The sequence below is a fragment of the Alligator mississippiensis genome, chromosome 2, assembly GCF_030867095.1.
Source record: "Alligator mississippiensis isolate rAllMis1 chromosome 2, rAllMis1, whole genome shotgun sequence".
Lineage (NCBI taxonomy): Eukaryota > Metazoa > Chordata > Crocodylia > Alligatoridae > Alligator > Alligator mississippiensis.
The window spans coordinates 256660372-256678973 of NC_081825.1; the positions used below are offsets into that span (position 1 = coordinate 256660372).

The 18602-nt window shown below is 44.1% G+C and overlaps 1 protein-coding gene across 10 annotated transcripts in view; it reads left to right on the forward strand.

The window, feature by feature from the left end:
• Positions 1-18602, forward strand: part of PRORP (protein only RNase P catalytic subunit) — an 88486-nt gene that overhangs the window by 26977 nt on the left and 42907 nt on the right. For 9 of the 10 annotated variants that reach the window (XM_059723050.1, XM_059723055.1, XM_059723052.1 and 6 more), the window contains exon 5: positions 13747-13854. The exons of the other annotated variant lie outside the window; for it this stretch is intronic. In XM_059723050.1, the coding sequence (XP_059579033.1) occupies positions 13747-13854 (108 nt within the window). The remainder of the gene's footprint in view (positions 1-13746; positions 13855-18602) is intronic. 10 annotated transcript variants of the gene reach the window in all.

Sequence of the window (18602 nt, forward strand, 5' to 3'; positions counted from 1 at the left end):
CCAGGGTTGTCTGACCCCAGCATTCTTACCTGCCTGTGGCAGGGGGTCGCACTTGATGATCTGCTCAGGTCCCTTCTGGCCCTACTAACTATGAAACTATCTCATAATGAATGCTATTTGTAATATATTTTTCTGTTTTAATGTTTCACTGTGGTTAGGTTCCTAAACTTTTAATAATTTATTTGGCTTGTCTAACCTCTCAAACTGAAATTTAGCCATTGTGGTTGCCTCCTTGCCTTCCTGGTTCCTGTTTTGTTTAGCAGTATGTATGTCTTCCAAGTTTGTTTTTCTTGATAGAATTTAAACCACATCTAGGGATTTTACGTCCTTTACTTTTTTGACTAAACATCTTATTTTTTGACATCTTTTCTAAAGTTTAGTGTCACTGTCACTTTTTGGCACGTGACTTTCTCATGGACATTGCATTTAGTTATACTGCAATTTTCTTTTACCTAGGGCATGAATAGATGCAACTTTTATTGCTTCAGATGCCTTAAAAGTGCTATAAAAATTGAAGGGACAGGTGATACACAGGGTGATAGCACCATGAATTGGCCTGATTCACATCCCAAAAGGTGGTGGACAAAACAGGAAGAACTCAGGTTAAGATTATTCCCTCCACCAATTCATGATAGGGAGTTGATCAGTCTGCCAGCATCCCACAGCGCTTTGCTTCATCTCTATTAGGTGGCTTCTCTGTGGCTCGCTCCCAGCTCTGCTACACAGGTCACAGGCCCTGCCTTGCATGCGATCTTGCCTTTTTAAAGCTAGGCACAAAGGTATACTGTGCCACTATTTTCTGAATTAGCACCTAGAAACCTGACTTCTCAAGGACTTCCCATTCCTAACTACCCACTTATTCACCACACAGATGACTTGTAGCACAGAATGTCATTCAGACAACTGGAAGCGAGCAAAAGTCATAGCCACATAGGTGAAGACTTTGTATGATGACCTTGAGAGCAGAGCCAGTACTATACAGTGTTTCTATGTCAGACTGAAGGATGTTTTCTCCTCACTTTCTGGAAATGCAGTCTGTATGGCGATGGCCAACCTTGCAACATCAGGAAATAGTGAGCTGGTGTTTAGAAACTGCTTCCATAACTTTTGACCTCTTGTATCATGCTACCAGTTTGTTCATATTATAATTAAGGATGGGGGGCTTTATCATTTTGTTAGATTTTGCTACTTTGTTCATCTCCATATTTTGCACTCAGTTTTTTCCTTTGCTTAATCTGGAGGCCAGTCAGATATCTTCATTGATATCAATGTATCTTTGTAGTTGGGCTTTATATCCATATATATTCAAGTGGATGGTCTTCTCTACTCAGAGGTTTTTTTCTTGAGATTCTGTGGAATACCTGCTATGCAGTGTTGCTCTGATACCTGTTTGGCCTAATTGATCATTCCTGTACAGTTTGTAACTACTTTGTCATTTTTTCTCATGCAAAACATGGCAATGTATGAATATCCGTTGAAAGGATTGGGATGAGGAGGGGAGGGCTTAAACATTTTGCATTTTTATATACTGCATTTTCTTGCATGTGACATTCCCCTGCTGATTTGGGGGAAAAGGTTACAATGCAGTATGCACTGTATGCAAGGAAATGCTCTCCATAGGTCAGGACACTTGGGGTGTAGGGTGGGGAGGAGGAATGGCCCCCAGCCTTACTGTGACTAAATTGGGCCAGGTCACAGCATGTGACCCCATAGCCCCCAGCTCCCAAGTCCCCAGCCTTGTCATGTGGTTTGCAGGCCCTGCATCCTCGCATGCAAGCCCTGGTGTGGAAGTCCCTGGCTCCCAAGGCCCCAGTACGTGGCTTCTGGATCCCAAATCTACAGCCCTAGTGTGTGACCCCCGGCCTCTAGCCCCACTGTGCAGCCCACAGCCCTAGAGACCCCAAGGCTTCCAGGTAAGATCTTTTTTTTCCTTCCAAAAATAGGATGCAGGTTATGTTTTGGGGCAGATTATATGCAAAAAAAATATGGTAGGCACCTGCTTTTTTATTTTTGATTAGATGCCCAGTGTATCAACTGTATCTGCAGTTCCTCTCATCTCATTTGGGGTAATAGCACTAAGTTATGTTGTCATAACACTTGTTCCTTCCTTCATGGAAATTGAATTAGGGGGAGTTCAGAACAGCATTGTGATTGCAGTGACAAGCCTTTAAACATTTTCAGAGGTTCAGTCATTGATCCACCACTATGTTTAATGTGAGGTTTGCTCCTGGCCTTCCACAACAGCAGTGCTTACTCACCATTAGAAACAGGCTATGCATCAGTACAGAACATATTTGCTCAGCAGAGTTGCCTTGGAAATCCTTTAGGTGTATGCAGATTCCTCACCCCTGTGGTAGTTGTCTCGGCCGGGCTGAACCGACTCGAGGTGATTCAGAAATTACTCGTTCGTCAGGGCGGGCTGGTGAATGGAGAGGCAGACGAGGTTTAATGGTTGTAAAAAACTTTACTTACGTCGCAGGTGGCTGCGACAGAAATGGTTCGGTCGTCTGGACAACAATGTGAGTTGCTCCAGCTGGCGAGGCCAATGCCAGTAAATCCGTCCATAATTCAAGCCGGCGGGGAAAGGGTACGTCTGGGACTGCGTTCGGCGACGGGAAGAGGGATCGATAGGTGATCAGTCTATCGATCAGCTAGCCGCAAGTCAGATCTCTAAGAGGCACTCTGCAGCATGCTCAAAGCTCTTGGACTTGGGCGGAGGTCGCGCTAGTTTTTAAACGGCCAGCAAGCCAATTACCGGCCACCACATGTGAATAATTTAGCACTAGCCAATTACGGGGCACGAATTTACATCCGAATGGCGGGAACTCTTTGCACCGTGCATTTCTGTGCTGCAAAGAGAAAATGCATCCTGCAAAGACAGCTGCAAAGTGGCAGGAACTCTCTCCTGCACGCGGGTTCTTTATGCAGCAAAAACCCTCACTGTGCAAGAGGCTCTCGTGTGTCAAGAAAATTCCATAGTGCCGAGGCACCAAACTCACTGGGTTATGACAGTAGTCACTCTGCAAGATGTGACGGTAGGAGTTCCTTGATAATGTAGTCTCTCGAGATTATTTTTTGATTGGGAAGAACAGTATTTACGTTTCTAGGAAAGTGAACAAATTGTATACAAGCATAAGTTGTTAGTAATTAACACACACTACAGACTGAAGGCTTCCTGGTTACAGGGTTTATAAAGGGAATTTCTTCACCTTGAAACTGGGGAAAATATTAATAATTTCAGGAATAGGAAATCTTCTAAGAGTGCTCTCATTTTGACTGTTCATTGCACCTCAAACATGGCTGTATTTCAACTCTTGTTTTGGAAATCCACTGGGGACTTGACAAAGGCCCAACAGGGAAGCTTTAACACCTCCTACTTATTTAGCACTTAAATTAGAATTTTGAATGGTCATTAAACTCAGTCCAGCCCATGATTTGTATTTATGTTATAAACAGCTCCTGTTTCCTCTTCAGCCTTGAAATACATAAGCAATAGAAAGTTCTCATTTAAAACTCCTTTCTCTATATGCTGCATCATGCTAGCTTGCAGGTATGAAGTTAGTGGAGATGGGGGGGGGGTTGTTTGTTTTGCTTTGAGTTTTTTTAAGTGATGTGGTAAAAGTCAGCAAATAACCTACCCATCTCATTAAAAAAATCCACACACTTATTTTTCTAAAAAGAAGCTCTGCTTTCAGTCCTGCTAAGATACCAATCCTGTACTTTTTTTTATGCTCCTGGAACTCATTTAGGTATCCATCCAGTTTTGGGTATAGAAGAATTTCAGGTGGTGCTATGTTTCTTGTTTGAGCTGTGAATGCATTTGACTTGCAGACTTGCAATTATACAGAATCAATTTTTTTTGGTTAATGGCATTACTTCCTCTTTCCACGTTGATACAAATTTCATAATGGATTTTCTATGGCTTGTTCACATTTTACATTCAAATTAATCTGTGTGGTGCTCAGATGTAGAAATGAGCCCTCTTGGAGGAAGTCCATGTAGCTGGCATTCCCCCATCTTCCCAGCTAGAGTATGAATGAAATCAGGTGTTGAGTTCCCCTTTATAAAATACTGAATTGGCTGATATAAATATGGTATTGCTAATACCACCCATGAGTTCTCTTCTTTAAATTATACCTTTATAATAGACAGTATTAATCTAGCACACAAGCTGCTATTTGGAGTCTTCTAATGAGTATGAGTTTTGTTATATAGCTAATTTCAGTATTTCTCTCCAATATTGTTCCACTGGGAACATGATATAAATAAGGCATCTTAGAAATATTCTCCAATTTTGTCCCTTTGTTAGTCAAAGCTGGTACAAACAGTGCTGACAGACTTGAAGTCATAGTCCTCTCCAGACAAGATTTGGGAGCCTAACTCACTAGGGACAAGCTAAATATGAATATTCTGTTCACTGGTAATCTTCCAATGCCATCCATGGCTCCATTTATTATCCAGCTGGGTTGGTTAACCAGTATGGAGTACATAGCAAAGAGGATCTCCCAGTGAATTATCACCTTGAATTGAAGTTACAAAACACCTTTCGTAGATGAGCCTACAGACTTCCACTTCATAAATCTACTGGATAGAAATAAATCATGGACATTGGATTTATGACACATTACAACCTGCCTGGCATCTGATTCACCAGGTACCTGCCTAACCTTACCATTTACACTTTTCTTTCCCTTCCTCTCCTCCCCTCCTTTTCTACCCTTTGTCTTCCTAATTTCCACCTATTTACATTCTCACTGACATCCTGTCACACTTTTAGCTTCTTTTATTCCTTGGAGATCTTGGAATAGCAGAGACTCCCTATGCCTGAAGTGCTTGTGCCTGAAAGCTTGCAAAGAATTTTTTTCCAACTACTCAATTGGTCTAATAAAAGATATCATATCTGCCCAAAGAAGCTTGCCTGCCTATGTCCTTAGATCAACACAGCTACAACTCAAAACCCTGCACCTTGAATTGAAGTACTCAGCTTTGTCTGAGTTGGCCTCTAAGCTGTTATATTTTGCAGTGGGTTGGTTATATGTTGCTGTTATATGTTGTTCTATCTTTTCACGATCAGTTGACAGCTGGTTGAAAGGTGTTCCAGTGAATCCACTATGATTGCCAGCAGCTGTTGTTCTTTCAAGTGGTTAGTAGAGCAAATATTAAAGCCTTACAGGTGGTTCTCCTTCCTTCATATAGCATCAGATATCAACTTCCAAATCTATGAGCCACTGCCTGGTATTATTGCTCAATATATGGATTCCATCTGTTGTGTCTGGGCATTTGTAAAGATTGCAGCTTTCAGTTAAGTGTTGTGCTGTTTTCTGGATGCCGCATTAACACAGCGGGGTGTCCAAGACGTTCATCTTGTGAAGTCTTGTTCTGAAGCGGCCATAGCCAGATCTCAGTCTGTTCAGCTTGACCTGCTCTTGTCTGTCAAGGTCATGCCCAATGGGGGACTTGTTTGGTGTTGGTGTAAAATGCTATAGGAATAGTATAGCAGTATTTCCCAGTATTCATCCCACATTGTTGCTACCCATAAGTTTGATTCAGGATCCCCAATCTCTTCCAGGAGCTTGTGGGCCTTATGTATAAATGTTTTCCAACTTTTTAAGCCTCTTAAGCCTCCATCATCTTGTCATTATTGTAGCCTAAATAGGACCTGCTCAAAATTCTGACAAATCTGAATACTTAAATCCTGATGTATCTAAATCCTAACCCTCAATGTCCCTCAAACATAGAATTGCTGCATTGATGGCATATCCTGTATCTTTGTGTGCACCTGTACCACTCTGTCATGCATTTGGGTGGGTTACTGCTACATAGCTGTCCCATCTGCTTCCTTGTTTGTGGAGAGAAGGGGAAATCAGGCTGCTTGGAAGTTCTACATGGTAACCTCTGACTGGGGGAGGATTGGTCCACCTGACTGACTTGTTTTTTTTGCTTGGTTTTCCTGAGAATCCCTTCATAGGAGCATCCTTGTAAGTACCTTGTTGCAGGACCTAAGAAGGGGTAATGGAGCAGTTAATTAAATGAGTCTACTTGTTATTTTGTATTAGACCCTTCTTCATGTGTTGGCATGGCTCTTCCTTACCTATAATAAGGTGCTTCTTAACTCATGCTGACTTTAGGTATGGAGTGATACTTACTGTTAATGCATCCATATAATACTGAATGATATTATGATGTTTAAATGCAGTCCATAAAACACTGTAGAGAAAGTTATGTTATAGGGTGTGTTCTCTGCAAAATTTAAAAAATGTTAATCTACTTGGATTCAGTGTTACTCTGGAGTTTAAATGTCCTCTGGCTGTATAACGCACTCAAGAGTTCTCTTTTATACACTTTCTTCCCCCCCACCCCCCTGCTTTCTGCTTTTGTTACCCCCTCACACACACCCCTCTGCTGTTTGTCTGTGACCTTCATGTAATGTGCTGTTCATGCTATTGGTGCAAATACCAAGGGAGGAACAGGCCTTTTATACTTTTGTATGTTGAATGGCCTTCCTGTATTAAACCACCTCAGTGACTCATCTTCTCCTGAATCTCCAGTAAAGTCCAGTGAATGTGGCACAGGACAGGAAGTCAGGGAAGCTGGTTTCTGTTCCTAACTCTGCAGTTGACTTGTCCCTGGGTATTTTTTCATAGTTTGTGCCTCAGATTTCCTATGTCTCACTTGGAGATGGTGCTACTTATTCATCTTCAGAAACACTTTGATGGATGAAAAATGTTATATAAGAGCCAAATATTTTTATTGCTATTTTTCTCTTGTCTGTCTTTTTGCACATTCTTTTTCTATACTTTCTGTAAAAGTGATTTTGGTGGTTCTGGCCTGAGCCCTGTATTGTACAGTATAATGCAGGGGTGGGCAAAATATAGCCTGTGGACCAGATCCAACCCACCAAGGGATTTTATCTAGTCCCTCGGTCCTGCCTGGCTCAGGCTTGGGGGGGTGCAGTCCAGACCATGTGCTGTTGTCTCTGGGCATGCAGCAGGGCTGGGGCAGCGCAGTGGCTGGACTCTGCTTCCCGGCAGCCCCTGGCAGCAATGGCTCCTTCCAGCTGCCAATGTCACTGTTGAACCTAGCTCCGCTGCCCAGGCACCCTGGCCTGTCTGCCCTGCACCCACTGCCAGGGGTGCCAGATGGAGTGGGTGGGCAGGGTCTGCATGGAGACTGGCCCAGGGCCTGTGCAGTCAGGGCATGCTTGGCTGGGTAGATGAAATTGGGGCTTCAGGCAGGGAGCAGGGCAGACAGGCAGGGGCAACACAAGGGCCAGGACCATGATCACAATCACAGGGCAGTGGCAGCAAATTGTGACCAGATTAGGCTGCTTCGCGCTGCTAGGCTGTGCCACTCTGCAGCTGCACTGTACTGGGGTTGCCTGTGCTTGCATGTGCTGGGGCGGGGGGTCATGGGCATATGCTCTGCCCCACTTCCAGGTCAGGCTGGTCATGATCTGTGATGTGGGGAGTGGATCGTGGCTCTGCCCCAGGCCATGGCCCTGCACTGCCATTGTCCCATGACCCCAGCCCCACCTGCCTGTCCTGCTCCTGGATGCTGTTACGCCACTGCCCCCAGCCCCATCCCATCCACCCAGCCAAATGTGCGCAGCCTGCAGGGACCTTTAAGGGAGTTTTGGTGAGCTGGTATGCTGGAGAGTGCTGACCCGGCCCATAACAGCTCACCAAAACTCCCGAAGTGGTCCTGCAGCCCAAATAATTGCCCATCCCTGGTATAATGGGACAGCCATGCCTGTCACCCATCCAGCTCAACACTTGGTAATTCACCTTAGAAATATTAATAGTGTGAATCAGTGGAGTATGCTCCTCTACTTTTTGGCTTGCAATGCCTTTTGGCTTGTTAAACTATTAACATCTGTAATTCTATTAATAATATTACTTGTAATAAGTAGGCAATTGTTGATTTAAATGTGAAGTTAATAGTAACTTATTGCCACCCTACAGGACTTGCTTTGTAGCCAAATAAATTCACTGTGTTCTGTAATAGCTGAACACAGTCTCCTTTCTTTCTCTTTTTCTTCAGGGGTCACAAAATGCCCTTTCCAATCATTAGCCAGTGATAAGAGCTTGAAGGATTTTCTGAAAGCTTGTTTGAGAGCACTGGAAGGCACTTTAACTCTAGTTGTGAGAAGTGTGATCTTTAAAATCACATCTTCCTGATTATAATCCACATGCCAAACAGTTTAGAACTTCCATCCTTTTACCTATTGGCAGCTAGGGCAGATCACAAAGCACTATGCATACATAAATTCCCAGTGGGTTACTCCATTTAATAAGCAGGCATCCTCCTTATCCACGAGAGAATATTATGTTAACTTTTGCTCGTGGTATCAGAGACAGGGTAAATTTTAGGCAGGGTCTACATCAGAAGGCAAATTTTCAAGCAGGTGCAAATAGAAGAAATTGCTCGCCATACTAGAACAGCTCAGGTTGTAATAAATCTAGAATCTACGCTTGCATAACAAATAGAAGTTGTATTCTGTGAGTCTTTGGCACTTTACTTGCTTTTGGGCTTCTCCCAACCTGTCAACATTGTCAATCCCTTGTGAGTTGGATCACCAGAAACTAACTCATACCTCCAAATTGATCTAGGCACTAAGTAATTTATTCCACTGTTTCAGCTAGATCAGACTTGCTAAATGCAAAGATCTGGATGTCATCAGCGTGTGGAACAAATTGCAGCTCATGCCTTCGTATTCATGCTTCAGTGACACTTCATGGGAGAGATGCCTTGAGGAACAGGAACAACTGTCCACTGAGTCCTTCAGAAGGACTCAACAATTTGTCTTTGTCATTCACTTGACTGACAAAAACAATAGAACCCCAATAGAATGGTCTTTTCATACACGTCTATTTCTGATTTTTCCAGACGGGTAAATCCAGGGATCTTTGAAACCATCAAGGTTCTGACCACCACTTTTCTCTAAGACCTTTTCCAAAAAAAAGAAAGACTAGAAACTGGTCGGTAGTTAAGACTGTTTACCTCAAGGGTTGTTTTCTTAAGGGGCCTTTCAGATTCTTCAAGAATAATGAATCCTGCCCTTTCTCCTATAAGGGAAGTGTCTATCAATATGTATTCAGGGGCCTGAATACTTCCCTGTCGGCCTTCAGTACTTTCAGAGTGCGATGATTCAGTTAATGAGCACAGTATAAAAAGGTTAATGAATATTTAATTTAAGGATGGTGATACTCAAGAGCATTGGCTAGAGAACAAGAAAATTATAGAGTCAAAGAAGACATGAGAAGGAATGACATCACATCTTCAAATCTAACCACTCTTTTCACCACAGCAGTGCTGCTTTTTACTACAGCATGTAGTAAAGATTTCACAGGATTAGAAGAATGATGTTACATCCCTCAGTTTCTGTTCAGTTTCTTAGCTTTTTGTTTGAGAGTGCTTGCGTTTTCCCCAAAGGTGCTCAATAAAACTGGAATACATTAGGTTCCATATCCTGCATTTCTATGGGAAAAACTATAGTGATAAAATTCCCTTGATTTTTAAAGGAACAGGATTGGGCACTTAATAAATATACAAATATTTTACTTTAAAGTGGAATTATTAGTGATACCAGTATGGTACGAATACTATTTCTTAGATGTACTGACATGCAAATTAAAGCTTGTCACAGTACGTGGAATAACTGCATATGTATGTTCTTAGCAATAGGTCACGTGGCAGTTTCCTAAGATACAAAATAAACTTGTGTGTTTAATTCTACTTCCTTTTGTGTTACAGCTATCTGAGAGAATTAGAGGATTTCGATTACATGTCTGGGTTGACTGGGTTCATGTCAGAGACACACCTTGAACTCTAATAATCCACAGTACATATTTGCATTTCAGCTAGTCTAGGGGATTTTCCAGGTATCTGTGCTGTCAGTTAATTTCTTCAGAGGCACAGGTGTAAGATGCAGCATAAAGATAAAGTTGCTTTCTGTATATTGTCTAGGTTTACCAGTGACCGTGAATATATTGTAGTGTAATGTGCACCATAGAAAGAATTGAATATACCCAACAGCTTCTTTTGCTCAAGGTCGTCTTGTGATTTTATTTACTTGTGTGTGTATAGATAGAGATCTAGAGATCTATATTTACACACACATGCATATACATACAAATAAGTAAATAAGGGCTTGTGTGTGTGTAAGCATACTATTATGCTTTGTTTTATTTTTAAGGTTTGCCCTCCTGTTGCTTTTTGGAAATCAGAAGCAACTTGACTAGACAGAGAAATAGTACAAATGGCTACACTCACTGAAAAGTTGCCAAATATCCAAACTAAAAGAAAAAAAATCTTTTAACCACTTTCAGTTACAATAATACCAATAATAATAGCAAGTAAAACAACTTTGGACAACTTATGGGAGGTGTGTGTAATTGTCCAAATATATTGTCAACACATGTACATGTATATAAAGATAATAAATCAAGAAATAAGTAACATGCATCACTTAGGGGGTTTTTTGGATTTACAGGAGTACAAATAAAAGAGAAATCTAAACCATTTCATTTGCTGGTGAAAGCCTTTATAGAAAATGTAAGCATTTTCAAACAGAAGTGTGAAGATAAAAGAAACTAAGACCCCCCCCCCACATATGTTACAGGTATCACACAATTAATAAGTGCCTTGACACTAACTACACCTGCAAAGTACTTATCACGCAGTAAAACATTCCAACCAGCTATAAAGTTAGACCTTGAAAGTACGTACTAACTTTATAGCTGATTGCTATCAAGCTTTTAAATTGCACGTGTAGCAGGGTCTCCCCTGCAGGTGATGGGTCCCAGCAGCACCCTGCAGCTGCTCAGACCCAGAGTCCCACAGCTGCAGACACCGTTCCCCCCAGCATGTGCCTCCCAATGATTTCCACCCCACCCCTCTGCCCCAGGAGTTTCATGCACCCCCCAGGGCTGGGGGGCATCGTTTCAGTGGTGATTTCCCTGCCCCGGGGGCGTATGAAACCCCAGGGTGGGAGGATTGCCACACAGGTGATTTTTTTCCCCCTTCCCCTCCCCCAAGTCTATCAGTGCATGAAACCCCCAGGGCAGGAGGATAACTGCAGGGGCAATTCCTCTGCCTTGGAGGTGCATGAAACCCCCAGGACGGGGAGGGATCTCTCCTGTGGCAGTCCTCTTGCCCTGGGGGTTTCATGCACCCCTTAGGTAGGGGGATCACCACAATGGCAATCCCCCCTGCCCCAGGGGTGTATGGGGCTCCCAGCTGTGGGAGCTTGCTTTCTTCTAGTGAGGGCCAGGCTCCCCCTGCCATGGCAGCAAAGCACAGTGGGATCTAATATGCACATCTCACAATCACACCTACATGTGGCATGGCAGGAGGTGCAATTGTGTGAATCGTGCATTAGATCCCATCAGACATTTTGCCTGTACATGTCAAGGGGGTATAAGTGATATGATGAGCTTCCAACTTACACTTTTGTCTGAAGTTGTTTTACTTGCTATTATTATTGGGATTATTGTAGCTGAAAGTTATTAGAAGAAGACATATTTTTTTAATTTTTCTTTTAGTTTAGATATTTGACAACTTTTCAGTTTGACCATTTGTACTGTTTCTCTGTCTAGTCAAGTTCCTTCTGATTTCGAAAAAGCAATAGGAAGGGGCAAACATTAAAAATAAAATAAATCTGGTCTCTCTGTTATGCTTGGCCATGGGCATTGTGCTACTTCCATGATGAACTCAAAAGCCATGCTAAGAAGCATGTCTTGCCCATTTGCTCCAATGTAGCATGTGCCAGAGCCTGGAAATTAGACAGAGTAGCCAGTTTAGTGTGTGTGTGTACCCAGAGCAGTTCTCAGGCTGTTTCGAGCTTCTTGGTCCATGTGCATTAAACTGGCTAATGTGTCTGATTTCTAGGCTTTGGTAAGTTTGCGGCGGGGGGGGGGGGGGTGTACTTCTGAGCAGCGTTCTCAGGCTCACCACAGAGGCATTGTAGAAGTGATCTATGCACCTTGTAAATAAGGACCAAAACTTTTAATATTTTTTTTCTTTCTTTTTTTTCTTTCTGAAAAGCCCCTGTAAAGAGACAAGGTCCCCATTTTCAAAAAAGGGAGGAAGGAGGACTTAGGTAATTATAGAGCCATTAGTCTTACCTTGGTCCTGGAGAAGCTCTTTGAGAAAATTATCCAGGAGCACATCTGTGAGGGACCAGCAGGTGAGATTATGCTCAGGGCCAACCAACATGGATTCATTAGGGGCAGGCCTTGTCGGACCAACCTGCTTGCCTTTTATGACCAGGTCACAAAATCCTTGGATGCAGGTGTCATGGTGGACGTAGTCTTTCTGGACTTTAGGAAGGCTTTTGACACTGTCTTTCACCCCATTCTCATTAAAAAATTAGGCGACTGTGGCATTGATGCCTACACAGTCAGATGGGTTGCAAGTTGGCCAGAGTGGTGGTGGATGAGTCATTTTCAACCTGGAGGGATGTGGGCAGTGGGGTCCCCCAGGGCTTGGTCCTCAGGCCCTCACTGTTCAACATCTTCATCAGCAACTTGGACAAGGGGGTGAAAAGCACCTTGTTCAAATTCATGGATGACACTAAGATGTGGGGAGTGGTGCACGATAGAAGGGAGGGACAGGCTACAACTGGATCTGGACAGGTTACAGGGGTGGGCAGATGAGAACAGGATGGGTTTCAATACTGACAAGTGCAGGGTACTATATCTAGGGAGAAAGAACCAGCAGCATACCTATAGGCTGGGGAACACCCTTCTCATCAGCACAGAGACAAAAAGGGATCTTGAAGTCATTATTGATTCCAAGATGAACATGGGCCACAAATGTGAGGACACAGTCAGTCAGGCTAACCACAGCTTGTGATGCATCCACAGATGCATCACAAGCAGGTCCAAGGAGGTGATCCTCCCCCTCTATGCGACATTGGTCAGGCCACAGTTGGAGTACTGCATCCAGTTCTGGGCGCCGCACTTCAGGAGAGATGTGGACAGCATTGAGAGGGTCCAGAGGAGGGCCACTCACATGGTCGGGGGCAGCAGGACAGGCCCTACAAGGAGAGGCTACAGGACCTGAACCTGTTCAGCCTTCACAAGAGAAGGCTGAGAGGGGATCTGTTGGCTGTCTATAAACTTACCAAGGGGGACCAGCGGGGAACGGGAGAGTCCCTGTTCCCTGAGCACTAGAAGGAGTAACTAGGAATAATGGCCACAAGTTGACTGAGAGTAGGTTCAGGCTAGACATCAGGAAGCACTACTTCACATTCAGGGTGGCTAGGATCTGGACCAAACTTCGAAGGGAAGTGGTGCTCGCTCCTACCCTGGGGGTCTTCAAAAGGAGGCTAGACAATCATCTACCCAGGTCGTTTGACCCCAGCATTCTTTCCTGCCATGGCAGGGGGTCGGACTTGATGATCTGTTCAGGTCGCTTTCGACCCTGCCAGCTATGAAACTATATCGGGGGTCCATAGACTGTCTAAGAGGTCCATGAAAGATGACTGTGATCAATCAAAAGTATATGAGTAACTGCACTTACAATTCAGAGGGGTTCACGACTCCATTTTAAATTTCCAAAGGGGCCCATACTTCCATTCAAATTTTTTTAGGGGTCTGCTAATGAAGAAAGGTTGAAAACCACTGTCCTAGTAAATATCAAAGGCACGAGGATACAGTAAGTGAGAGACTTATTTTTATTTTTTATTTAAAAAGTTAAAGCTCTGGTCCTTAACCCCCTCTCTCCCTTTTTTTTTCCTTTTAGGAACTCAAAAGATTTCAAGATTTCATGGAAAATCGTCTTCCATATGATATTGTGTTAGATGGGCTTAATATTGTCAGATGTGTCAGCAGAATCTGTGGCTATAATGTTGTAAGTGCTGGTTAATTATTCATAAGCAGTTTCACTTTTAAGTACACTTTGCCTAAGCATAAAGCAATCAGTGCCACCCTTTATAGTTTACCCTTTCCTGCAAGCAATTAGAAGCATTTTTATAACTTTGTGTTAAAACAAAATGTGTCTTTTGCATTTAAATGGGGAGTAGAATCGCACAAATTAGAAGGAAGATGGCTGTTCTTACGTGTGTGGTTGGATGAGCAAACTGTATCGGCAAACCTGTAGTCTTTGTTGATTCTTCCCAACATGAAACCACAGGCTAAGTTAAGGGTTGCTTCCCTAGGAAAATCTAACAGCATAGCCATCTTGAAATAAGCTATTTTAATATAGCTGTTCTAAAATAACCAGTCATGTTGATAATCTATTTCTGTAATTTAAAAAATGACATCATTCTGGACTAACTGTAATTCCAATAAGTACAGGTAAGGTATAAGTATTTTTGTTTCTACAGTTATGATTATTCCAAAATAGTTATTCCTTCATATAGCTGCAGAACTTGTATTCCGCTGTAGCTAAGCCTGTCATTTTCCCTTTGTAAGCAAGCTCTTCATGATAGTTTAAAACCACATCCTGCATAAAGTCAAATGTTATTTCACTTCGTAAAGTTTCTTTCTGCCTTGGGTATGTGAGCTGTGAAATTAAATGAGAGCTCAGATCAACTTTGTTAATTTTTTCCTTCCACATTTACTGTAATATTGCTTTAGCGATATGAATTAGTGCTCCTCTCAGCCACAACATGGATTGTTTTTTTCCTGATAAATATTTACAAGTTGGGACAAGGGGGTGGGGGTGGGAGGGAAGAGAAACCTTCCCAGCTCCTGGTACAAGTTAGACTGTAAGCTGGGGCAGGCAGTTATTTCAAGGGCCTCTTAATGAGGTTTGATGAGCTTTCAAGGGCTGCATGGGTAGCCCCACTCCTTCACAGTTGCCCTATCCCCATGTCGCCATCTTGGGATCAGGAGTCCCACCCCCTGACCTTTGCCACTGGAAGTCCCTCCCTTTGCCCCCCAGAAATACTCCATTTGGGAGGGGGGTTGCCATCTTAGAACCAGAAAAAAACCAAATCATACACTAAAAGTCAAACACTTGCTATAACATATTTTAATTTTATTACAGAAAATATTTTTGTCATGATTTGTGTTTGTGTACGGTATATAGAGGTGATTGCATAATAACTCAAATATAAATTCTTAGTTTTGTATATTCTGTGTGGGGGTATGTATGCTGGGGGCTTGTAAGGGGGTGTGGCTGTGTGTGGGGGGCATAGGGTATGTTGGGGGTGTGTATATATGGGGCTGAGGCAGGGTGCTAGTGTGTGGCATTTGTGGGGTGTGAGGGAGGGTGGGAGGGGTGGGGGAACCCCTCACACCTCCCCTGTGGTGCAGCAGCAGCAGGTGGAAGTGCTCGAGGTGCTGGTGCATGGCAGAGGTGCTGCTGCCCAGTGGTGTGCAGCTCTGGCTAGCACTGCACATTGCAGCATGCACAGCCTAGCTGGGCTGCCTCTTTTGCTGGCACTCCCCACTGCACATGTGCAGCCCCCACGTTTGTACAGCATGGGAAGGAAGCGTCACGGGCTGGAGCCAGCTGCCTTCCCTACCCCTTGCTGCGAAGGTCCTGGGACTCCCTGCCCCCTGTCACACAGGTCCTGCCAGGGCTCCCCTCCACTTCAGGCTGAGTCCCAGGACCTGCAGGACAGGGGTTGGGGAAGGCGACTGGCTCCAGCGTGGGGGGCTTCTCTCCAGTGATGCATGAATGCAGGGGCTGCACATGCACAATGGGGAGCCCCGACAATACAGGCAGCTTGCTCAGCCTGCACTCACCACGATGTACAGCGCTGGCCAGAGCTATGCACCACCAGGCACCAGTGCCTGCGCTGGGCATGAGTGCCCCAGCCTGCTGCCTCTGCTGCTGTGCCGGGGGTGGGGGGGATCCCCTCCACCCTCCCTCACACTTGCACCCTACTGTCCCTTACACTCGCACCCTACCCACCCAAGCTCCATATTCCTGCCATCATATCTCCCCACCCCCGGCACAGGCTGCTAGCCCCACACTCCGTGCTCCTGCCCAGCTGCAGCTCCCACCCCCACCGCTTCCTTACCTGCTGCCTAGAGTGAGCAGGATGCCGGGGAAGCCAAGCAGGTCCTCCAGCAGCTGCAGCAGTGGCAGCAGCAGCCCTGTCTGGAAGCTGTTTGCTGGCCAGGCTGGGCCCTTTCACCCATGAGGGTAGGAGTGAGGCGCAATAGGGTACATTGGTGGGATGTGTATGTGTGGTGCTTTGCTCCCACCCTTGTGGGCAGAAAGGCTGGGCAGGGTACAGTTAATTGCTGGGCACTGTGGGCCAGATGAAAGTGCCCATGGGGCATATTTTGCGCACCCCTGCTTTTAAGCTCTCAGGCCTCTGAAAGTAAAATCAAGTTATAAAATGAGCTGGATACTGAAAGAAGTAAAACAGCAGATTAGTTAAAAATAAACATTTATTTCTCATAATGTGTTTCCTCAGAAATGTTTTTCAGCTATTTCTATGAGGGCAGCAGATTAGTAGCATTGCTTTCAGATTTGGAGAGAGAAATAACTTAGGCAGAGTAGATAAATATAAATGTTTGTCAGAGCCAAGATGAAGATTCATGAAACACTGACTTGCAGTCATGGGTACTTTCCTAGGTAAAAGGAAAGGACAGGAAGTTTACAAAGTATTTACTTGGGATTATTCACTGAAGGAAGTGTGGATTAGCCAGCATAAATCCTATGTGTGGTGTATGTTTTGGTTCTTTTTACAGAGGTCAAATGCAAGGGACATAGATCTGGGGAATCTGTTCACTGGACAAGCAGGGAGAGGCAAGGAGAGTAGATAGTTCTAGTTCATTGCAGCTCTAGTTGTAGTTCATTGCAGTTCTAGTTCCTCTGCAGCTTTGTTTCCAGAACTCTGATCAGGGCTCTTAAATCTGGAGGTAATGAAGCAAGGACTCAGCCTCTTATTGGAAATTGTTAATATAAGAGGCATGGCAAGCTCTTTCATTGGGGGGGGGGGGGGGGTGGAATTATGCTGAGCACTGAGGGAGGGAGCAGAAATAGAGAGAGGAAGCTTACCTGCTGGGGCTGTCCTCATTTGGGCAGCAGCTGCTACTGCTGTAGCTTCTGCTGTAGCAATGCAGGCATGGGCTGCAGCTGCTGAAGGCCAGGCAGTGGCATGGACTCCCTAGGGTCCATTCCTGTTGCCCTGTGTACCCCTCTCTTCCCTCACCCCCGTGCACTGGCAAAACTCCCCGAGAAGGGGGTGCCCCCAGATATATTATTGGACCTGGTGCTGCACTTACTGAACTTCTGTGTTTAGGTTGCTCAGGGCTGTGCCTGCCATGGCAGAGACTGTAGGAGGAAGGAGCCCATATCAGTGTTTTCTCTAAATTGGTGCACAGTACTTGCCCCCACACCCCACATATGCTACTGGTTAATATTTTAAGCAGCATTAATTCCTGTTGGCTTCTCCCTACAGCTTCTGCCCTTTAATCAGAGGGGGACCTCAGGAGCCATCATGCCAGTGAGGTCTAGCAGGACGTTGTGGAGAGGCCAGCTTTCCATGTGGCTTCTGGCCTACATGGACCATTGGCCTGAGCCAGTATGACCCTTCTTATGTTGTTATGGAATCACGGCTGCAATTTTCCTCTGCTGTAGTAGATACAAATGTGAAGGAGTGATGAGAAGAAACAGAGAAAGGAAAGAATTAGGTACAAAGCATAGATGGATAAAGCAACTATGAATAAAGTTTGCTACCATTTTTTAGTTGAAGAGCAGCCAGTTGAAACCTTGCTGCTGAAGCAAAAAAAACAAACTAGGTCAGGGTTTGGTAACCTACAAACCACAGGTTGGTCTAGACCACATAATTGTTAGATCCAGCCCCCAGCCGTGAGACTTCAGCAGTGTGGGCCTACAACTGCAAGCACTCTCCTTGTGCTGCTGTAGAGACAAGCACCAGCTGTGGCTGGATCCAGCGCCTGTCTTCCTGCATATCTGGCCCAGGGTGGGTTATTTCAGCCCACAGCTGGAAAATGTTGCCTGCCTCTGTCTACCCATGTGGGAGACATCTGGCATAGTTCTTTAGTGTGACCCCTCCTCTGGCTTCTCTGAAGAAACACATTACTTTATTCCATAGATTGCTGTGAAAGTCAAAACTGCCCCTCCTTAGGAATTTTCCCAGTTATGATGAAAATTAATTTTAGATCTTCAAATAGGCTTGTGGCCATAATGCTAGTAAAGTTCTGTTGCTACAGGTGTTCTTGTTCTTGTTTAAATTTTGAGCACGCTTTTCTGTTCCAATGTCTGTAGCACATGGTAAAAGATTTAAATAACCAAGGTTTATTACTGCCCTCGTCTGAGAACAGACATTACCAATTGCAGATTGCCAACTCTTTATTCTTAATCTTTTTTTATGTCTGCAAAGCTCCTGGCACATCATCCTTTATAACTAATGCAAGGCATATACACAGAAATGGAGTGCACCGTGGTTACAAAGACCATAGAGCACCTCTAGTCTGAATTTATCTTGACAGAGAATTTGTTCATATCTGAAATTTTTATGAAATGATGTAGATTTAGAGACTTTAACTTTTACCATCAAATATTCTATCATTGCCAAAGAAGAAATCTGGCTTGCTCTTGGATATTAAAGTTATTAGAACAGCAAAGCACAAATACAAAGTTGCCCCTTTTTCCAATTGTGTAATATCCAT